The sequence below is a fragment of the Schistocerca cancellata genome, chromosome 4, assembly GCF_023864275.1.
Source record: "Schistocerca cancellata isolate TAMUIC-IGC-003103 chromosome 4, iqSchCanc2.1, whole genome shotgun sequence".
Taxonomy (NCBI): domain Eukaryota; kingdom Metazoa; phylum Arthropoda; class Insecta; order Orthoptera; family Acrididae; genus Schistocerca; species Schistocerca cancellata.
Window position 1 is genome coordinate 203,204,620 of NC_064629.1, and position 23,330 is coordinate 203,227,949.

Below are 23,330 nucleotides of genomic sequence, written 5' to 3' on the forward strand. Positions count from 1 at the left end.
GTTCAGCTGCAATTCGTTTGTTTTATGCCATGACATCCACATAGAAATTTACGATATTAGTTATTTACAATGTGCTTCTTATACTAAACAACAAAGCTCAGAAGCCCCACATTCACTCTATAATTCTTAGCCTGATGAAAGGCAGCCTTCTTGAAGCAGTTTGAGATTGTTCTTGCTCATATGGAATCCCAAGCACCTCTTACAAAAAGTGTAGGGCCAAGATCATTACCTTTCTTATTGTAGTATGAAGACAGGCCTGCATTTCCTGTACTAGAATCATCCTGTATTTTTGTTTTATATGTTGTGTAAAGCCTTGGTTCAGTGGCTGGAGGTAGCTTGTAGAGTTGGGATGCACTGCACACTGGTCAATAAACAGGATGATTTTCCTATTTATGACATCCAACCTTGCATCCCAGGCATGCAAGAATTGTTCAAATATACATAATTGTTCTTACCCTTGTTTTTGCATTAGACATATATTTACATGGAAATGTCTGCACCATTTTTAGAGCATCGTGGACTGTTTGCCTTAATAGTTATTAGTGATCCCTACTTTAGTGTTCCACTGTCATTACAAGATAATGAGACAGTTAGCTTCTCTTTATGCCATGGCATTTCTCTCCTGTGAGCTCAAGATTTTTGTCAGGCAGAAGGTGACAAAATAATCCCGCTTTATCTGCATTAAAAAAAAATCATTGGGTCTGTACCTTTCTATGATTAACAGAAGAGTATTTTTCCGTGACTGAACAGTATCAGTGTTTATGCCTCCAGCCTCACCTCGAACACATTTATGCACTAAATTTTGTCGGTTCTTAAACCTTTCAATTCAGCTGTTAAATGCTTTGAAGTTTGTGAGTCAAAACTTTTGTGCCAAATAGCTTGCCTTAGCACAAACCACAATACTATCAGTTGTAATATTCAAAACACAAGCTTGTGTTGTCCACTTCAGTAGCATGTTTTCCATTTCTGGAAACTGACCTTCTTCCACTTGTTTTTGTTTGCCATTTCTGTGATCTGAACAAGATCAGAGAACAGTAGCAACTGATTTATACACTAGTAAATATTCCATTTATGTTTGGATGCTACAGAAGTTGGAAGTTGTGATAGTTACCACCAATGTATACAAACTACTTCCACACATCATTTGTTCCATAACAAATGATCCATATGATGTGCAAAGTTGCTGGCACTGAAAAGCACTGTCTCCCCACACATTTCTTCATCCCGTATCTGCATACATCCCACTCCCAGAATTCTCGGTGGCTAAAGTTGCAGCAGTCAAATGGTATTGATGATACAACCAAATTTGGACATGCTAGGTTGGAAGAGTGACCATATAAATGAGTTGTTTTAAAATGTGTTTAATACAGTTGGGGCTGGGACTTCCAAAACTGGACATGCTATGTGAGAAAACAACACTAATGAGGGATGTACTGTACCTTGGGCATGCAAAAAAGCATATCTGATGCCTGTATTTTTTATAAACCAACATAGGCATTGGAGAACTACTTTTTGAAAATTGCAACCCATCAGTATGCTAAATGACTGCAAGAAACACTGCATCATTACTGTGGAGACATTTTATTGGTGTTTTCCAGTTCAGTGAATGTTTTCCAGTGCAGTGAATATTGTGGTATGTTAGTGTCTTCTGAAGGGACTACTGCTGAAACAGTAGTGTGCAAGTTGTAAGCTTACTGGCCTGGAACTCCGCCTCAGATGTCTCATAACCAGTTTCCTAAAATCGTCCTGCTTTTACTGGGCTTCAGGGATATTGGTTAAAGAAAATACACAGTACTGCAGCAGATGATTTTCTATCTCTTCATATTTGTTGACTTGTAATATTCCCTATTATGATTAGCTTTGAAACTTGAAGGAGCCACAATATTAGACACAGATCGGTAAGTTACACTCATTAACAAATGCTCACAAAATTCACCAGTGGCAGATTAACACATTAATTTACACAAATGAAAAACATAGTGGCTTGTCATTTTAACAGTTCAGTACTAGCTGACACAACTACATGGTACAATTTTACTATTAGATATTGATTACTAGGGACTGGAAAAATAACATTTTGCGATAAATGTGAAGTAGATGTAAATTCTGCCTCACAGTGTGAAAAAGCAAAATTAATAGATATTATTTTATAGTGAACTGTATCCATATGAACTATTTCATCAGAGATAGTTCTGAATTATCTTTATTTTCTGCATATAAGTATAATGTGTGTAAGAATCTGTTTGCAAGATAAAAAGTGTACAAATGCAACAACATATCAGTGAGCTCAATGGTCAGATGACATGTCAGTTGTGAGCAGTGGAATGGTCTCTCTTAGGTACACACCATGTATGCATTGTGATACTCAGCTGTAAGACCTAGCATTTTATAACAAAGAAACAAGTGCATTTCTTTGTTAACTAAAGCTCAAAAGATGGTATAATGCAGACACTTTTAATGTGGCAAATTAGGTGCGGAATTTGTGAACTGTGGTTGCATGAAATACTATTAGAGGTTCGGCCGGAACAACATTGTTAACTAAACTCTGCTAATCTGTGGAGAAGGCGTTCCCCATTGCTTTGTGTTGTGCGTTGCTCATTGCTCTCTTTTCTCATTTGGAAATTAGCAAAGCGACTAATCCTGGTCTATCATGGTTTTCAATAAGGACTCTTACAACCGCATAAAAGACTGGCAATTCCTGTGACCATGTGTCAGTTCTGCTGTAGGCTGGTGCCCTGCAAGAGGAAGGTAGGGCTCGTTTCCACGCACTGCTCCTCTCCCCTCTGGCAGTCAGATTTATAGTTTGTTTATGCTCAGTGATATCTGCCACTACAGGCTATAGTGCCCGTACTGTGCACTATAGAGATTGCAAAGCAAAATCTGAAATGTTTTTTGACTCCTGAAATTCTGCCCCTACTGTTAAATTAGGGTTACCGTATCTTTATTTCTACTCTTACACTGAATGCCCACCATAGGTCGAAATTAATAGGTTAATAGAGTTGGAAATCAATGGCTTAAGTTGAAAAAGACAAATAATGTCCAGAAACACCTTAAATTGGAGACGCATCAGCAAACAGCAGGAAAATGCTGCTATTTTTCAACAGAACAGTCATTTTTGAAAGCTTAAATACACCCAAACGAAGAAAACAAAGACAATTTCAGGAGAAAAAGGTGTTAAAGTTTTCACAAAAGCAAACGTTTTAGTCAAAAAGTTCCCAAACAACACTTTTTTTTTCAGTTAATTTCAACAAACTATGGCTTTGTTTTCTCTTCACTCATATCTCATGACAACCTTTTAAATTTGTGTATCTAATCATTTACAAAAAAAATATAGGCACAAATTTTACCAAAAATAGACGCTACATTTTCCTGTGCGAATTGATTACATAATATAAACTGTACTGAAAATTGTATGACACACAGGCTGTTCGTGATTTCACTTTGACCTGACTGATAAGGCTTTGTGCATCAATCCTATTTATAAACACGTGTAATATGGAAAACTGCAATTTTATAATAATCAACAAAGTTGAAAGAAACAAAGACACAATAGGCAGTGACATAAATTTAAATAACTAATAGCAATATAACTAGAAATGGCAAAGATAATAGATACTATTTTATGACAGTGATTTTGTTGTATATGAGGATTCCAGAGGCCCACGAAAATGTTTTAAGAAAGTAAAATTTTGTACTTGGAATAATTAACAAACAAACCAGTTACTTTAGTGAAAATTTGCATTTTTGGAAACAGAAAAATCAGCTCTATATAACAGTGGCACTGAATTTTGGAAATAATTATGTTTTAAGATTGAAACAATGTAGAATACAAAAATTTTGTATAGGAATAACTTCTGAAATATAAAGTTTTTGGAAAAAGTAAAATACATACTAAAAAGAGGGTAATGAGAGCTTTCAAATGAGCATTACCAATCTAGAAACAAACCACTCTTTGCTCGCCGAAAAATTCACCTTCACGTGGTTTGCATTTCTACTAAATCACTAATATCTCTGTAAATAAAATATTCCTAGGTGTACTAACTATACTATCATTATCAGTATTTGAGAAACGAAACAGTAAGTAATAAAGTTTTGAGAATCACTGTTTAAATGAGAAACTGGGCATTTGAAGTAACTATTGTGTATGTATTATTAGTAATAAAATGCGATTAAGCAAAAAAAAAAGTAATGTGAAAATCAGGAGTGGTATGAGAACAAGCAGGATAGTCTCTTGTGCTGTTTCATCACCCCCATTGGACTATACAGATAGATATTGAAGAATAGCTTATTGGATAATCCAGTGTGTAAGAATTATCATTCACAATAATGTACAGTACAGTCTGTACATACCAGGAAACAAATTAATACAAATTATTAATGGAGGCAAAGCTGAACCCACAAAATATATGTTACAAAGTTTCGAAGTTTTTGTTACAGTTGCATGCAAAATCATACCATATACTTTGACATGCTTTTTAAAAAATGTGATTATTTAATTAAACTTCTTCACAAATAAAATTTAAGAAAACTTTTTCACAAAATGACACTGCAAAAATTGGCTCTTAGTTGTCATAACATTTGCTGCTGAATTGTTGCTGGAATTATTGACAGACATTAACAATTTTTCCATTACGTGTTGTGTACAGGTAGGCAGTTCCCTCTAAAGATGTAGCAAGCTTGTGAATCTGGGAAAAGATGTATTTGATGAGGTTCCCACAACTGTGACCTTTAGATGGGAGCTGACCCAAAGCTGATAATGGGAAATGTTGGGGTATCAGACACACTCACATGATACAGTTGCCTCTCCTTACTAACAAGCTTTTAATAGGCTTGTGGAAACACGTGGGTTGTCTGTTTCCATACGTCTCATGTTACTAGCCCAGATCTACCTCTGCCATTGCCACATGGTTATGTCCAAAACACTTTTGCACCCACTGTTGATATTATCCTTATTTTTCTTCATTAATTTGTATGTTGAGGGATTTACATTACTCTGTGTGAATCATATTCCACGGATGCCGGAAAGAGGGATCTCTGAGAGATGAAAAGTAGTCAAATACTTCAATTTTATTTAAGTGCAGTACACTGAAATGACTTGACATGTGAACTGTTACAGTGCTATGTTGGTAATATTAATCATAGTGTAACCTAATACATTAATTTCTGTGACAGTACTCTTCAGCGAAATAGGAATTACCCATCAGAAAGTTCTTTAATCTAGACTTAAACTCCACCACATTACCCATAAGACAGTTAATATGCTTAGGCTGCATGTGTACCACTGTATCTGACTGCTACCTGTACTGATATTGTGTTGTAGAGTTGTTTTGGGTCGTAGTGTTATGTGTATGCTCTCCACTATTTCTTTTATCTGAGAAGATAGAAAAAGAGAACTATTGGTAACAACCAAGAACATTAATAAAAATGTTTGCTGTGGAACAGTTGTCAAAGTAGCCAGTGGTAAAGAAAATGTTCAACCTCTGCCACTTTGAATTAATTTGATCTTTCGGAAGGCTAGTGTTTATCACTAGGCGTGATAAGGTGAATGATTCCTTTAAACTGATATCTCTGGTAGGCCACTTGTGTCCATTTCTTTAAATGCCCAATAAAATGCAAGAGGAAAATCACAATTCATGTATGAACGGACTATATTTTGTGCACTCCATATGCCCAACGAAAAATATCACACAAGTCATGGCAGTAGGCAAAACAGACTCAGCCAGATGTAGTGGGAATAACAAGGAACATGGGTAGCTGCAGGCAATGTATGTGCAATCCCAACATGGCGAACTGCTGCAATGACAAACAAAGATATTTGTGTATAGAGGCAAGTGAGAAATTTTGTGATTATTTTGTGTAGTTTGATAAATGCTATTTACATGGTTCCCATGATACGATATTCATCGGAGTACAACACAGCTAAAACTACTGCACAAATTTGTTTTGTGTCATATGGCTAACTATGTAGGAGCTGTCCCATGGTGGATGTTAACCATACAAGTGTTGTGTGTTAAATTTAATTATGTCCAAAACAAAATAATATTCCTGTGACGTAAACTCCAGTGTTATAGGCCTTAAAATTGAATATATAGTAATTACAACCAGGTTCAGTGGCATTGTTAAGGTTAAACATGGATGTTTTATTTTACAGTATGAGAATACTGTATTACTCAGTGTTTTTCAATGTAACTGATCCAACATATGGTTTTTTTAACCTTCAGTGTCGTACAACTTTTTGACATAGAATATTTTTGTTTTAAAATTTGGTGGCGTACCATATGGTGAATAGTATGGGGATGTTTTCTGTGTTTTCATGTGCAACAGATATTCTATTGTGGTCTTAATATCATCTAGCCAGTGCTTCTGTTCTTAATTTCTTTTATATGCATTCCAGAAAATAAATCTTACCTTCTGGCACAATTCAGTGTTCTAAAACTAGCCTTGATTGTGAGAAAGCCGGCCAGTGTGGCCGAGTGGTTCTAGGCGCTACAGTCTGGAACCGCGCGACCGCTACAGTCGCAGGTTCGAATCCTGCCTCGGGCATGGATGTGTGTGATGTCCTTAGATTAGTTAGGTTTAAGTAGTTCTAAGTTCTAGGGGAGTGATGAACTCAGAAGTTAAGTCTCATAGTCCTCAGAGCCATTTGAACCATTTGATTTGAAAGGCTATTTACAATTTGTACAGAAACCAGATGGCAGTTATGAGTCGAGGGGCATGAAAGAAATTGAAAAGCCTTAAAAATTGGAAGCCTAAAAATGTGTCAAAGATTTTTATTCCAAAAAATATTTATGTTTTAGAGTTGCCATATGCTAATCTTTGATCTCACCTGATCTTTTTGATGTCCACAGGAAATGAAATTGTGCATGACAAAGTTGTAGATATTGCCAGTCTTCTTACCTGCTGTAGCATCATAGTCATTATGGATCCTTGAGTGTAACTTGTGACTTGTTATTTACAGACAAAATATCCTAATTTAGTGTGTGCTGTGTGAGGGAAGAGAATAACAGGAAGGCAGTTGGTGATAAACTGATGTCAGAATGCCAAGCTTCACTGATACTCAGCATGTACTGATGAACGATAATTCTCTTATACGTGCACAGAAAAAAAGGCAACAAGAAAAGTATGATAGTGGTATTATATATGTCATTTTTTGCAGTACAGGACTCAAGGTGCTTCACATCCTAAAAATTGCACATATTCTTAGGTAGAAGAAAAGAGGCCTGAGTCTAACAGTAACAAAGGTAAAATCCTTTTGGTTTTCAAGCCACCTTATTTTCAATAAAATTCTTGGGCTCCAGCAGTCCACACAAGGATGGGGTCCCTCTTATTCCCATTCTTAGTTTTATTAGTTCACCACCTTACAGACTAGCAAAACATGTGGGAGGATCATCAGCAGCCAAAATGGCACATTTTGAACACTATGTTGTTAACTCACAGAAATTTATGAACTTCATTAAGAAGTATCTTTTTTTATTTCTTGATGGTGACTAGTTTTGAAAAGCTATGTGTATTTTCAAACCATCTGTATCGTAAGTGTGACAATACAGTGAAATCCTATGTACAAAAATGGTCCCTATGGTGATAATGTTCTCCAGTGTCTGTCCTATGCGATCTGTTAACTGTTGTCGAGTTGGCCATAGTGCTGCTTTTATCATCAATGCAAGCACTTTTGCTTGTACTATCACACTTATGGTATGGATGGCTTGAAAGTGGACAGTGAGTCCAAAACTAATCACTGTCAATAAATAAAAAAGATACTTACTTCTTAATGTAACTTGTTACAACAATTTATTTTAATCACAGGCATTTATTGAGGCACTCAGAAAAATGAAAATAGGCCAAAGCACACAGTTGTTAGTCAGAATGTATGGTTATTTGCAAATGTGGCTGTAGAAGACAAACAGTTTCCACCTGGGATCATCAAGCTGATCTTGAAAATACGCCAAAATAGGCCAAAGCACACAGTTGTTAGTCAGAATGTATGGTTATTTGCAAATGTGGCTGTAGAAGACAAACCGTTTCCACCTGGGATCATCAAGCTGATCTGCTATACCCTGATGACAATATACTTCGTGTACTGCAATTAATATTTTGAATTGACTATAGTGTAGTGATCAGATTCCTGCTGTCACAAATCCTTCATGGATAATTTTCAGGAACAAGTTATACAACTCTACAATGTTGTGTGTGTCTTGCTTCATATGATAGTTGACAATATTTTCTTGGTCTGGCCTCTCAGTGAAGGTACACATCATCAGTTCATTGATCACATGAACAGTGTCCATCTCAACATTAAATTTACTGTTAAGCGGATAGGAATGATAAGCTATGTAAATTGGATGTTTTTGTTGAGCAGAAAACAGCAAACTTCTTTGATCATTTAGTGCACAGGTAACTGGTCCACCCCAACTGTTACCTTAAAGTAAATAGTTTTCACAATCTTGTGCACAAGAAAGCAATCTTGAACACTTTAGTGAACACAGCAAAGATTATTTATGACAATGACCATCTGAACTGCAGCAATTAAGATTCACGTTCGGGGAATATGTTTACAGCAAGAGAGAAATAAAGAACACTTTCAAGTTCCACAGACAAAACATTTGTCCTAAATTGACAGAAGAGGGGCAGAATTGGACACATGCTGCAGAGATATGGGGTGAGACTAGTGGTTCAGATTAGACTATAGCACTGCATCTGCTTGGCGAAACCACATGTGCAGCACTCGTTGCCCATCACTTGCTGTGTACACACACACACACACACACACACACACAGAAGCACGTGGCCAACAGTAGCCTCTGGCGCCAATACCCAGCACTCGCTCACCATGTGCAGGGCATGCAGTGTGTGGTCCTGCCATGCAGCTAACAGACATAGTGTGGCAAGCAGTATGAAATGTGGCATCTTGCACTTGTGTTCAACACTAGTAGAAGTGAGAATAGTTAGTAACGCGGCACCACATCATCTTCGAATGAAGAAACTTTTCTGTCTTTAATCAACATATGTTTAAAATATGTTGTTGGGCACATCGTTATTGGCATGTTAATGTGAACAAACATTGCACTTTGATGAACATGTGTAAAGAGTTGAAAATGTACCTTGCTTGACTGTTATTTTGTTTTGAGAACACACCACCATTTAAAGAATTGTTGGTGAACTGTCAAAAGCAACAAGGGAACGTTGGCAACCAACACTGTTGTGACTCGCCAATCATTCAAAGCTCCACCGCGCAATTACGCACATCCTCTACGTGCGGCGCTGTTTGCCAGCCGTGCAGCAGCTGCGCCACCTAAGCGTCCAGCCGAGCAGCGGCCGCTAGACTGGGACTCGGTGCTCATTCGAATGCTAACGTGTACACATGTCTTGCTTGTCAACTTACTGTGTGACTTACACGTGTCGCGTCGTTCTGAAATATATGTGTTAAACTTGACGTTATAACAATTGGCGACGAGGTCGTGGATTTTTCCTTTTCACCGTTGACCCACAGGGTTCCATGGCTACTGTCGAGCAACTATTGCAAAATCTCCTTGAACAGCAAATGCTTCTAACAACGGCGATTCGCGATTTCGTTGTGGCGTCAAATGCGGGGTGTTTCTCGTCATTGGCTATACCTCCTTTTCCTCCTTATGACGAGACGGCGGAAGACTGGTCTGATTATGAAAAACGTCTTCGACAGCACTTCTTGGCATTTCATGTCGTGGACGAACAACCATGTAAGTCTCTGTTCCTTTCCTGGATTTCACCTCAAATGTATCGGTTGTTGTCGCAATTGGCTCCTTTGAAGGATCCTGCGTCTTTGTCCTTTGCTGAAATGTGCTCACTTCTGTCTGTCTATTTTCAAAAGCAAACGCATGTGGTAGCCTCTCGTGTTGCCTTTTATCATTGTCAAAAACAGCCACATCAATCCTATCGGGCTTGGGCTGCTGAACTTCACGGCCTCAGTCGAAAGTGTCAATTTGTTACTGACGTTCACAAAGAATCCTATGCCGATTCCACAGTACGGGATGCTATTATCCGGTCGGCGCCCGCAAAGAAGTTCTGCAACGTGCCCTTCAGTTGGCAAATCCGACTCTAGATGAAGTTCTCTCCATTGCGCAGTCGTTTGAAATTTCTTGTGCCGCTGGGGCGCAAATAGAGGCGTGGGGTGATGTCGGGGAAATACAACCTCTCTGCGCTGTTGATGACGCGTGTGGCGCGTCCGCGCCGGCCGACGTGGCCGCAGTGCGCTCCCACGCGCAGCCTCGGCCTAGCCGTAAACAACCCGCTAAGAAGCTGCAGCACAACCCCCGGCAACTTCCTTCATGTCCGCGGTGTTTTACGAAACATTCACACGAGGATTGTCCCCAATGTTGGGCTGTGAGTCACAATTGCAAAAAGAAAGGTCATGTGTCTTCAGTTTGCAAATCCGACCACATACATGATGTTCATGAACATGACGCTGAGTCTGATTCTGTGTTGTCTGTCAATTGCAATTCTTCCCTTTCATGGAAGTTACTCCTCACTGTCCAAATCCTTGGTCGAGATGTTCGCATGCAAGTGGATACCAGTTCTGCTGCCACTATAATTAATTCTCAGACGTATCTTCAGTTGGGTTCTCCACTCCTGTCACCTGTCACTCGGCAATTACGGACGTACAATAAACAGAAGATTTCTCTCTTGGGACAGTTTAATGCTGAGGTATCTTACAAATCCGTCGTTCGCACTGTTCCCATATTTGTAGTCGACCAGAGCAACGCAGAAAATCTTTTTGGTTTCGATGCCTTTCGCGTTTTTGTGTTCTCCATAGATGACTCTGTCAATATTGCCTCTGATGCTATTCCTTATGTTCAACTGGATTCCTTGTCGACGACATGTTTGTCCCTTTTTTCTCCTGGGTTAGGCCGTGCAAACGACTTTGAAGCTCATATCACACTCAAACCCACTGCTCGGCCTAAGTTTTTTCGGACTCGGCCCATTCCTGTGGCCCTTCGTGATCGGGTAAAATGGGAGTTGGATCGTCTCACTACTTCAGGGGTCTTGCTTCCTGTCACTTCCAGTGAGTGGTCCTCTCCTGTCATTGTCGTTGCTAAGCCAAATGATAATATTCGTCTCTGTGGCGATTCCAGAGCCACTGTAAATGCTTAATGCCTCATCGACACTTACCCTATGCCCCGTCCTGAAGAACTGTTCACTAAACTTGCTGGAGGCCAGTATTTTTCTAAAATTGACCTGTCAGAAGCTTATCATCAACTTCCTCTCGACACTGCTTCCCGGCAGTTTCTGGTCTTTAACACGCCTTTCGACCTTTATCAGTACCAACGCTTGCCATTCGGGGTTGCTAGCACCCCTGCTCTCTTCCAGCGATTCTTGGAACAATTATTGCTCCCTGTCCCTGGGTGTGTCAATTACATGGACGACATTATTGTCACTGGCTCCACCACTGAAGAACATCTTCAAAATCTCCGCACACTTTTTCATGTCTTACAGACTGCTGGTCTTAAGTGTAATCTTCAGAAATCACAATTTTTTCAGGCATCTATCACGTACTTGGGGTTTCAACTCTCTCGGGATGGTATTCGTCCCCTTCAGCAAACTGTCGATGCCCTTCCTCGCCCTACATCTGTTAAGGAACTGCAGGCCTTCTTGGGGAAAATAGCATACTATCACAAGTTTTTACCATCTGCGGCTTCGGTGGCTCAGCCGTTACATCGCCTGTTGCATAAAAACGTGCCTTTTCACTGGTCCGCGTCATGCGAAGCGGCTTTCCAGAAATTGAAGACTATGCTGAAACAGGCCCCGTGCCTGGCTACTTGTCGACCTGGCCAACATCTTGTTCTTGCCACAGACGCCTCTCAGTACGGGGTTGGTGCAGTCCTTGCGCACCGTTTTTCTGACGGTTCAGAACAACCGATTGCTTATGCCTCCAAAACACTAACGGATGCCCAACAAAAGTATTCTCAAATTGAGAAAGAAGCTTTGGCCATTATTTATGCTCTTCATAAGTGTGGTGTTTTTCTCTATGGCTCAAAATTCATCTTGTTACGGATCACAAACCACTTGTTTCATCCATCAACGTCACTTCCCGACAAGGCTGCACACCGCGTCCAGCGTTGGGCTCTTTACTTGTCTTGTTTCAATTATGAGATTCATTTCCGGCCAACGGCTCAACATGCAAATGCTGATGCTCTGTCTCGCCTTCCCATGGGTCCTGATCAGGCATTCGATAGGGACGAACTTTTGTGTTTACATCTGTATGTTGCCGAGCAGCGGGTTGTGGACGGGTTCCCCATCACTGGGGACAGGCTGGCGGCTGTTACGGGTTCTGACCCTACCCTCTCCCGGGTTTTACGCTGTATTCGGAAGGGTTGGCCAGATCGCCCGTCCGCTAACATTTCTGATCCATTGTGGAACTACTACGCTTTGCGCTACCGCCTCACGGCTAAGGATGGTGTTATCCTCCTCTCCACTGACAATGCTTCGCCACGTGTTGTGATACCTGCGTCTTTGCGTGTTTCGGTGTGTCTCGCACAAAATCTCTTGCGCGCCGTCATGTGTACTAGCCTGGCATTGACTCTGAAATTGCACACATGGTCGCTGCTTGCGGCCCTTGTGCGTCACAGGCTGCTGCCCTGAAGTCATCTTTGTCACCGTGGCCTTCGCCTGAGAAGCCCTGGGAGCGCATTCATGCTGACTTTGCGGGACCCTTTTTAGGTACTTATTGGCTCCTCGTAATTGACGCCTACTCTAACTTTCCTTTCATTGTCCGTTGCACGTCGCCTACCACCGCGGCAACCACCAGTGCTCTCGCCCGCATTTTTTCTGTGGAAGGCCTCCCCTCTACTCTTGTTATTGATAATGGTCTGCAATTTGCCTCTTCCGAATTTGCAGATTCTTGTGCTCGTCACGGCGTTATGCATGTCACGGCCCCGCCGTTCCATCCACAATCCAATGGTGAGGCTGAACGACTGGTCCGCACATTTAAGGCTCAGATGCGGAAACTTCTGACTTCTTCTGCTGCTGATGATGCGCTTCTCCAGTTTCTGGCGTCTTACCGTTTCACCCCCATGGGCAACCACAGCCCGGCTGAGCTCTTACATGGCCGACAGCCTCACACGCTACTTCATCTTCTGCGGCCTTCCACCTCACGGCCGCGGGTGCCTGCACTTGGCCGGTTCACTGCCGACGACCTCGTCTGGGTACGGGGATATGGCAGGTGGCGAAAATGGAGCCCGGGCAGCATCTTAAGACACCATGGCAGATGCCTGTATGAAATCCAGATGGACAGGGGTGTTGCAGTGCGTCATTCGGACCAGCTTCGGCGTCGTGTGGTAGCAATGCCTGTTCCAAATGCCGCTACACCACCTTTGGCTCTACCTGACACTCGGGATCTTGGCATCTCGCAGTACTCACAACGCAGCCCTCTCACAGTCATCGCGATGCCAGCACAAGAACGGGCGCCACCAGGAGACGTGCCCATGCAGGAACCGGATGACCATCCTCTGTCAGAGCAAATCTACTCTCCTCCTCCTCCAACGGACGCCGACACATCGCCCATGTCTCCTGTCATATCAGCTGGACTTTCCGCAACGGGCAGATTGCTGCATGGGGCCCCAGCAGATTCGACCCCTACGTCTCCTGTCATCTCGACTCGTTATCATCGGGGACACTTCCGTCCGTACGGGAAGCCTCCTTCTCGAGACTTTACGGCGAGTCAAACAACGCCTATGGACGTTAGCCATCTCCAGGACACCTCCATCAAGACCAGTGCCCCAATTTCAAAGGGGGGAAAAATGTTGTGACTCGCCGATCATTCAAAGCGCCGCCGCGCAATTACGCGCATCCTCTATGTGCGACGCTGTCTGCCAGCCGTGCAGCAGCTGCGCCACCTAAGCGTCCAGCCGAGCAGCGGCCGCTAGACTGGGACTTGGTGCTCATTCGAATGCTAACGTGTACACATGTCTTGCTTGTCAACTTACTCTGTGACTGTGTGTTGTGTCGTTCTGAAATATATGTGTTAAACTTGACATTATAACAAACACCAATGCTAGAAATTTAAAGAAAAAATCCTGCTGATCACTATTGGGAACTATGGAATCTACCAAACTGTATTGGTAGATTATATGGAAATTACCTTAGACTGAAAGCCCCTACTACATCTGTATTTCCATTTTAAAATTACAAAGGTTTTCCTTCTATTGTTTTGTTAGCTGTTAGAGATGCAAATGGGTCATTTTTATCCATTGGCATTGGGAGTATGGCTGAAACGGTGATGCGAGAGTATTAAGTCCATTTTGAAGTCACAGTACGTCCATTTTTCATTATCAGTACATAAAATATAACACACAAGTTTTCCAGATGTGTGCTGTATTTAAATTAAAAACACAACATGTTTCAGGAAGACATGATCCCACTATGGCATGGCATAGCATAATAATTTTAAGAACTTGATAATGAGATCATGTCAACACCTACATCTACAATCTGCAAGCCACCTAAGTTGCATGGCCTGTACCACTGCGAGTCATTTCCTTTCCTCTTTCGCTCACAAATAAAGTGAGGCAGAAATAACTGTCTATATGACTCTGTATGAGCCCTGATTTCTCATATTTTATCTCCGTGGTCCTGATGCGAAATGTGTGTGTTAGTGGTAGTAGAATCATTCTGCCGCCAGCTTCAAATGCCAGTTCTCTAAATTTTCTAAATAGTGTTCCTCAAAAAAACTTCGCCTTCCTGTCAGGGATTCTCATTTGAGTTCCCAAAGCATCTCCATGACACGTGTGTTGTCTGAACCTGCAGGTAATGAATCTAGCAGCCTGCCTCTGAATTGCTTCAACATCTTCCTCTAATCTGACTTGGTACAAATCCCAAACATTTGTGCAGTACTCAAGAATAGGGATGCACAGGTGTGGTGTCCTATGCAGCTAAACCGTGCTTTCCCAAAATTCTCCCAATAAATCAGAAGTCGTTTACTCACCTTTCATACCACAATCCTCACATGCTCATTTCATTTCGTATTGCTTAGCAATGTTACACACAGATATTTAAACAATGTGACTGTATTGAGCAAGACACTATTAAAGCTGTATCCGAACATTACAGGTTTGTTTTTTCTACTAATCCAAATCAAATTACATTTTTCTACATTTAGAGCTAGCTCCCATTCATCACATCAAGTAGAAAATTTATCAAAGTCATACTGTACGGTCACTTAACTTTGAAACCTTTCCATACACCACAACATCATCATCAAACAACCACAGATTGCTGCCCACCCTGTCCACCAGATCGTTTATGTATACAGGGTGTTGGGAATTCCCATTACAAACTTCCAGGACTTGTGGAGGAAAGTGGGCACATTGTTTTTGAACAGGAACTCATATACAGAAACATACTGGTTCTGTTCTGTAACAGTTTCAGTTCAGATGTGTTATGCATGCCCAACTGCTGAGGGAAAGAGAAAAATTTCAAAAGTTGCGTGTCCTGGTATGGGAAAGGGCAGACAAGATGACATGTACTACGTCAGGCGTTCATCCAGTGTCACTTAAGTGTCTGCCTTTCTGCGAGACCTATTCAATGCCTGTGCATCTCTGATACAGTAAACATTGTTCGGTGCATGTTTTCCAAATACACAGACAGCTTCTTGTGTATGGTGAAGCTCAAGTTAATGGAAGAGCTGTTAGTTGTCTGTTTTCCACAGTGTAGCAAGCCACTGCACAAACTTTTTGCCCAGGTTACACATTGGCTCCAAGAAACAGGTACCTTCATCATGAGGAGGGAGGATTGTGATGCTCCACGGCAATGCCATATGCTCGAATTTGAAGAAGATGTACTGCATTGCGTTGAAGAGAACCCCTCAATTAGTACTTGAACCATTGTGCGTACAGTGGGTTAGGCACAGTCTGGGACTACGAGTGTGTGGGCAACAGTTACACTCGTACCACTTACAAAGGGTACACGTTATGGGTCCAGCCAATTCTCCACAACATATTGCCTGTTGCATGTGGTTCGTGCGCTGTTACATTGACACATCCATGTTTCCACATTGAGTTCTGTTTGCAGATGGAGTTCACTAGGGACTGTGTTTCGAATTTCTGAAACAGCCATGTCTGAGTTTACAAACACCCTTGTGCCGCATGTGTTCAGGCATTTCAAACACTGGTTTGGTATTAATGTGTGTCCAGGTATTCTGGACAGTTGTGTGATTGGGCTATAACTTCTTCCACTCAAGCTAATTGGTCCGGCATACATGATCTTCCTATAAAACATATAGAATTCGTTCTTGAAAGCTGTGCAACCAAATGTTTGTCGGGAAATGTGGTTTCAGTATGACGGTGCCCTACCTCACTTCTCGCATATAGTTCACACACATCTCAACAGTCGATACGGTGAAAGATGGATAGGCCAAGGTGGTGCTACTGCATGGCAACTGCGATCACCGGATTTAACTCATATAGACTACTAATTGTCGGGTCATATGCAAATTTTAACTTACAAGACTCCTATAGAGACAGAGGAAGATCTGCTGGCATGAGTTCTGGCCAGTGCACTAGAAATTGATGAGTAACTATGTGGAATGGTGAGAGTGTACCAGCACATGCTTCATAGGTACATTGTTGGTAACAAAATTGGTCGTGCCACATTGATCTGCTGTTGTAATGCAGCAATACTGTTCTGTACATACAGTATGCTGCGTTCTTTTGTTTCAGATTAGTGTAAAGGTGTAATGTGTAAGTTTTAATACAAAAAAATGTGTGTAAATGATAAACTATGTTTCTTTATGTTTCCTTTCAAATTGTTACCTAATAATTGTACTGTGTCAAGCCTAATTCAATTTCTGAAGCAGAAGTGTATGAGTTAAACATCTGAATTGAAAGCTTCATATAACAGAAACAGTATGTCTCATGACATGGATTCTTATTCAAAATATTATATTCTCACTTCCCTCTAACAACCCGTATAAGTTTTTAACGAGGGGGAAAATAATAGCAGTCTTATCACACTTCTCTGGGGCACTCCTGACGTTACCCTTGTCTCTAATAAATAATTGCTGTTCATGACAATATACTGGGTTCTATTACTTAAAAAGTCTTCGAGCCACTTGCAAATATGGGAACCTATTCCATATGCTCCTACCTTCATTAACAGTCTGCAGTGGGACACTGTGCTATATACTTTCTGAAACATGTTGTGTGTCTTAAATTAAATACAGCATACATTTGGACAACTAGCATGTCATGTTGTAAGTACTGGTAAAGTTCTTTTGGTAAAACATTGTTAAGAGATGAGGTCTCGCTTCTAGATCCTATGCCACTGCTGCAAGAACACAGCAGTTTTCCTCTCTCAATACACATACCGTGATCAGGGCAAATCCTTCTAGACATTTAAGTGATGAATGGTGTATTTTTAATTATGGATTAACTAGGGGAAGGAATGTAGAATGTTCTTTTGGTATTTTATTGCCAAAGTTCCAGGTGTTGGCTCATATGAAACCACATGACATATTTCTGTTTAGGTCTACATATTCTTTGTTTTCTGTAAATTCCTTAAATTAATTTCAGTTGTTGCACCTACCTCTGATATTTCATTTGCAGTCATTTTTCAATCTTTATGTTCTGCATCCCGATGCTCTGTTAAACACAGCACTGCTGCGATTATAAATACTTGGATAATCCTCCACAAGACCAACAGTATGAATATTGAACTCGGTATCATTTCTTACTCTCCTGAGTACAGAGATAATAGCACAACAAAAGGAGAAAGTTTCATAAATTGGCATTATTTTCCACAGACGTGTAGTGTGGCAAAGTATAATGCACCATATTTATCTGGCAGTGACTTGGAATGCCAGATGAAGTAGTTACATCACATCAGCACAGTTGGTGCTGCCCTATTAGACTGTGTGGGGTCCACCTGAAGTTTTAAGCTGGGTGGAAGCCACGTGCCACACTTCTTTAGCAGCTGTCTAAACAGCATCATGTACAGGGCATGCTGCCACAGTTGTTTCACATTTCTGCAGCTGCTGTTGTGAGCAGCACAATGGGGTATCTCCATTTATTTCATTCCTTCAGTCTCTCAGCACTGTTCCAGTGAAATGAAATGTGAACCAATGATTGCATGAGTTTGAATTAAATGTTGTTTGAAAAGAAAGAGTACATTGGATTTTTCTGTAGATAATTTAAAAGGTCCATGTTATTTGCATAACTTTATGCTTCAGAGAGATGGTTGTGAAAATGAAGATACAGTAGCAACAACTGGACTCGAACAAGTACAAGCAGTTGGTCAGAAACTGTCAAGAAATTCCAATGAGCAATGTGAAGAATGTAATGGTGGATTAGATTTCGGCTTTGTCTGCAAAGTGGCAGTTTGTAAAATATGATTTGTGTAGCGGATTACAAAGGGGAAAAATATTTTAATAAATGAACGCATCAGACAAGCATGTACTTTATTGCCCACTCTTTTTAATATTTAGGTACACAGTTGAATTCCTGCATCAATGTTGTACTGCTGTTCACTCATCTTGTGACTAAATTGAACAAATGAACTAATATGACCAGTAACAGTGATAATGCTAACAACACTGACCGGAAAGAGGAAGGAAACATAAGATGTAGTGGTAAGCATTGTGCATCAGGCATGTGCAAGCGAATTCAAGTGCGTGGCATCTGCGTGGCTGGTAGATAAGTGCGTGACTTCTTTGTGGCTGCCATCAAGCACTTCCATGGCTGTGTTATCAGGCGAGATAACATCGGTCATATTCAGCACCTTCCGCCAACATTTGCAAAGTATATTCACACTCTCTCCCTTGCACCCTGCAGATGCATGCGGGCCACACAGATAGGCCATGTGCTTGCAGGGCTCTAGTCCAGACCACCTCTTAAGGTCTGAGACATATCACACCCCATAAAGACAGTATAAGTCTTTCAGTGCCCAGTGCTTATGGTGTCCTTAGCAAATGAAACAGTATCTACATAGGCCAACCAATTCACACTGTCAGCATTGTGCCGAGCACATATGACGCATCAAGCAAAGTGAGCTTGAGAAGTTGACTCTTTCTGCACCCTGTCTAGAAAAGGAAAGCAAAACACAATTTGAAAAAATGAGATCCTAGTTCGTGCTGCGTGATCATATTGGAATTCCGTTATAAAGGAGCTGGTGAGAGTAGAATAAACTGCAATCATTTTAACCTAGATCAGGTGTATACACTTAGTGAGGCATGGGGGTAGGCTTTGGACACTGGGCAGAAACAAAGACAGTTGCTTGTGTTTACAGAAAGGCAGGAGCATTTTGAACATGATGCCAGTCCTTCTCATCAGCAGACATCACTCAACCCTATGGTGGGCTAGATTTACCAGAATCTGTGTAAAATGTCTTCCCACTGGTATTTGTAATTTCATCCTTATGGAAAGTTCCAGACACTGATGCCATGCCTGTATAAGTGGAACATTGTGCCAACCATGACAGTCAGTAGTTTCTGCTTCGGAAGATGGCAGAGAGAGCTGTCACAAACTAAAGGATTTTATTTGAAATGACAGAGCTCGAAAACTTAGATCTTATTCAGGTATGCCAAAGCAAAAGACTCTGAGGACATAGTAATAAAATTAGTTGTAATGATGTATTCACAAAAAAATACTGTTCATTCCAGTAGTACTATGGGAAAAAAGATAACATTTTCCTCATCCAGTGACAAACTACTGCTATACACAGTAGATTGACCCTGACACTGTAAAAGAACTCTCTTCATTGTTCAGAAATTTTATTTCATGATGAATGTTCATTTATTATGCAAAAGACAGCTGTTTGTGCTTTTTAATTTATAATTTAAGCCATTATTGAAACAATAAAATTTTGTGGTTTTTGTATGCATTTTAATAATTGTATTCTCTTTTCAGGTTTAATACAAGAGAGTAACAGTGATCTAAAAAGGAAACTGCTGTTACCTCATCCTCCACCTCAGATTATCTCTCACTCAGATTCAGTTATGCCACCAAATACATTGTTATCACCACCTATGGTAAGCGTCTATTCAGCTGCCCATAAGATATGTCCTTACAGCTCTGACAGTGGAAACTATTCTTCTGGCTTATACACACCGACTTTACATGCACCAGTTGTTAGTGGGCCAGCGTATAGTCCATTGTATTCAATGAAAGGACAAGTTTATCAGCCCTTTACTGCAGGCCTTCATCCCAAGAGCAGTGTCGCCACAAGTCCAGTGAAAGGTAAAATTGGTGTCTTACCAGCTGCTACATTCCTTGAGAGTTCAGAGTCAGCATCGGTAGCACACAGCATCTCTGAAAGCCAGTACCTGGTTCGAGGGACATATTCTGAACCAGTGATACCGCAAAGCTCTCCAAAAGAAACCACATCACACTATGTTGGGCACGTAGCAGTCACTCATACCACAAGCACAGCGAATCCACAGCCATTCTATTCAACTGCATCCGAATCATATTTGAAACCATCATCTCATCATTGAACTGTTGCTGTACAAATTGAATATAGTTGATCTCTATAAAGTTTTTAATATGTTATTCTGATAATGCAAAACATAAAGTGAGAGCTGTTAATGAGAAATGAACATTATATTGTAATGTGATGATTATATTTTATATATAAATATATATGGATTTGTGGAATATGAACTTTCTACTTTTTAAGATCTTAGCAAAAGAAGAATTATTCTCACCTTTCAAGACGTGTGAACTTTCTCATGTTTGCTTATAATGTAACTGTTTTTAATAAGAAAGTGAAATTTAACAATTGTGCACACTAAGCATTACAGTTTCTGATTTCAGTGTTGCATAGCTTATTATTTCAGATTTAGCACAACTGTAATGAAGAAAATGGTTAACATGAGAATCAGCTGAGCGTTATTTGTTGACTCCCATTAGATGTCTGCATGTAGCACTTGACTGAACCACTGTTAGTTGACACTTTTTTTTAAGCATTTGTTGTGAAATAATTTAATAGCTGCGCCTCTGAGAATTTTATTTTCACTCTTATAGAGTACCTTTCTCAAGCTATCCACTGTTACCAAATGGTTTACAATTATAATTATTATTATTATTATCACCATCATTATTATTACTATAATAAGGATGCAGGCATGTTATTGTAAACTGACCAAAGTGATTTCTGTGATTTGCTTGTGGATATTATGCATGTAACAGCTAGTAGTAGCTTTTCCATTAGACATTTCCTTATCCCAGTTATCAACTTTACAGTAGATGTTTGTTTCTCATTTACTTTGTATGTTACTGAAGTGTTTTAAATGTTATGTTGTCAATGGTGTGGATGTCAGATTAGCACTGCTGAGAAAGAAACTCGTAACTGTGCAAGGAAAGTATGTATTAGTTATATATTTCTCTCTTTCCTTGAGGAACTTGTGAAGTTTATCAAATAGATGTTAGGAAGAGAAAGGAAGATGATTTGCTTAAAGGCATTCATATTCAAATCTGTTGCTGCAAAATATTTCTAGTTGTTACTTGTGATTATGGCTAGAGCTTGAGTATTTATTTTATTGTTGCCTGGTCCAAGATGAAGTTAATGAAACTCTCTCTTCCTAATGAAAGTTTTATTTTATAAACTGTCTGAGAAATATATGTTCTCAGTGTTTCCTAGTACATTGTATATAAGATACACTTAGTTTTATGTTACTTTATGATTTTTTAAACATTAAGTAGAGCAACGGTACATTTCATATCATATGCTGTAAGTGTAAACTAGTCACTGTGTTGCTGTTGAATTACTTGGTGATATACATGTACATATATAAATGTTATGTCTGTTGTTTTCTTTTAATGAGGAGGACTTCACTTGCTGTTGCACAAAAAAATGTCTGCTGAGAACACAACTGGGCACACAAAATTAACATTAAGGTTAATCACTGTTAGGTATATATATGTATGTGAAGTTCAGTTTACAGTTTTTTTCAACTCCATATTGGAGCAATATAGTTAAATGTTTATGCTCGAGAGTCACTGCATTATATTGTACACAGGAGCAAATATATCTTACAAGTTTATTTCTGTTAATGGTGTTTCATAAGAAAGCTAGTGTTAGAAATGGCATAGACAAACCACACGATGAAACTTCTTAAGAAATCAAAACTCTGTGCCAGACTGCGAATTGAACTAAGACACTGGTCTTAGTGTTACAGTAAAGTTTTAGAACCAGACCACAAAGAATATATATACACACACACACACACACACACACACACACACACACACACACAATTAGTAGGCAAGCATTTGAGAAATATGTGTGGTATCTGATCAGGTGCAGGAGCATGGGGCACTGGATGTTAGAGATAAGAGAATGAATTCAGGAATTACAAACAGCTAAAGAAACACTGCATGAGTGAGACTGGGATTGAAGGAATAATGAGAGTGAATGGTGAATGAATTAAGAGTACAAAGTGAGTGGAGGGCCTGCCCATGTGGTAAGAAATTCATAGAGATCAGAAATGGGTGAAAGGGCACACACTTAGCATTATTAGCATTATTTAGTACTTGGGGGGGAAAGAAGTATAATTCGTTCTGTTGTAGTTTTATCTTGTTGAAAGACTACTCTGCATATCATATAGGTCATAGCTAGTTTTTATTATGTGTCTGGGACTGCTTTACAATGTAAATTGTGAAACATTTTTTTTCTGGTTTTCCTCTTTCAGTATAGTACAAAAGCCAATTTGTGATACACTGTCGTCAAATCTTATTCTTAACAACATAAGATCGAGCGAGGTGGTGCAGTGGTTAGCTCAGTGGACTTGCATGTGCGAGGACAATGGTTCAATCATGTCTCCAGCCATCCCTAAATTGTTTCAGGCAAATGCTGGGATGGTTCCTTTGGAAGAGCACGGCTGGTTTCCTTCCCCATCCTTCCCTAATCCGAGCTTGTGCTCCATCTCTAATGACCTCATTGTCGACGGGACGTTAAATGCTAATCACCACATCCTCCTCCTCCTCCTGCTCCTCCTCCTCCTCCTCCTCCTCCTCCAACAACATAAGGTTAACCCTTCATCAAAAGAGAAAAACAAAATATTCCAACTCCCGTCCCAGATTCCATAGAAGTCCGTTTACACAAAGTCTCAGTGATGATGCCAAGAGTGAAGAATGCTAGTATTGTGAAAATATTGACAGGTAAACTGTTGAAACATCATAACATCATAACATGACCCATCATAAGTGGAAGAAATAACAAGTGATAACTAATGATGTTACTATAGTTCCCACAATATATTTTGCGAATAGTAGTGGTGTTATTTGAGTGGTTCATCTCAAACAAATATTCTTAACATTTAATTCTGTAATGGCTGCAGGTACAGGGGCCCTTATGTATATAACATATCA

General features: G+C 40.2%; 1 protein-coding gene across 1 annotated transcript in view; it reads left to right on the forward strand.

Moving 5' to 3' along the window:
• The window catches only part of LOC126184024 (uncharacterized), a 344,076-nt gene extending 321,073 nt beyond the window's left edge, over positions 1-23,003 (forward strand). Inside the window, exon 22 of the mRNA XM_049926377.1 lies at positions 19,869-23,003. Coding sequence (XP_049782334.1) covers positions 19,869-20,455 — 587 coding nt within the window. The 3' untranslated portion in view covers positions 20,456-23,003. The remainder of the gene's footprint in view (positions 1-19,868) is intronic.
• The last annotated feature ends 327 nt before the right edge of the window (positions 23,004-23,330 follow it).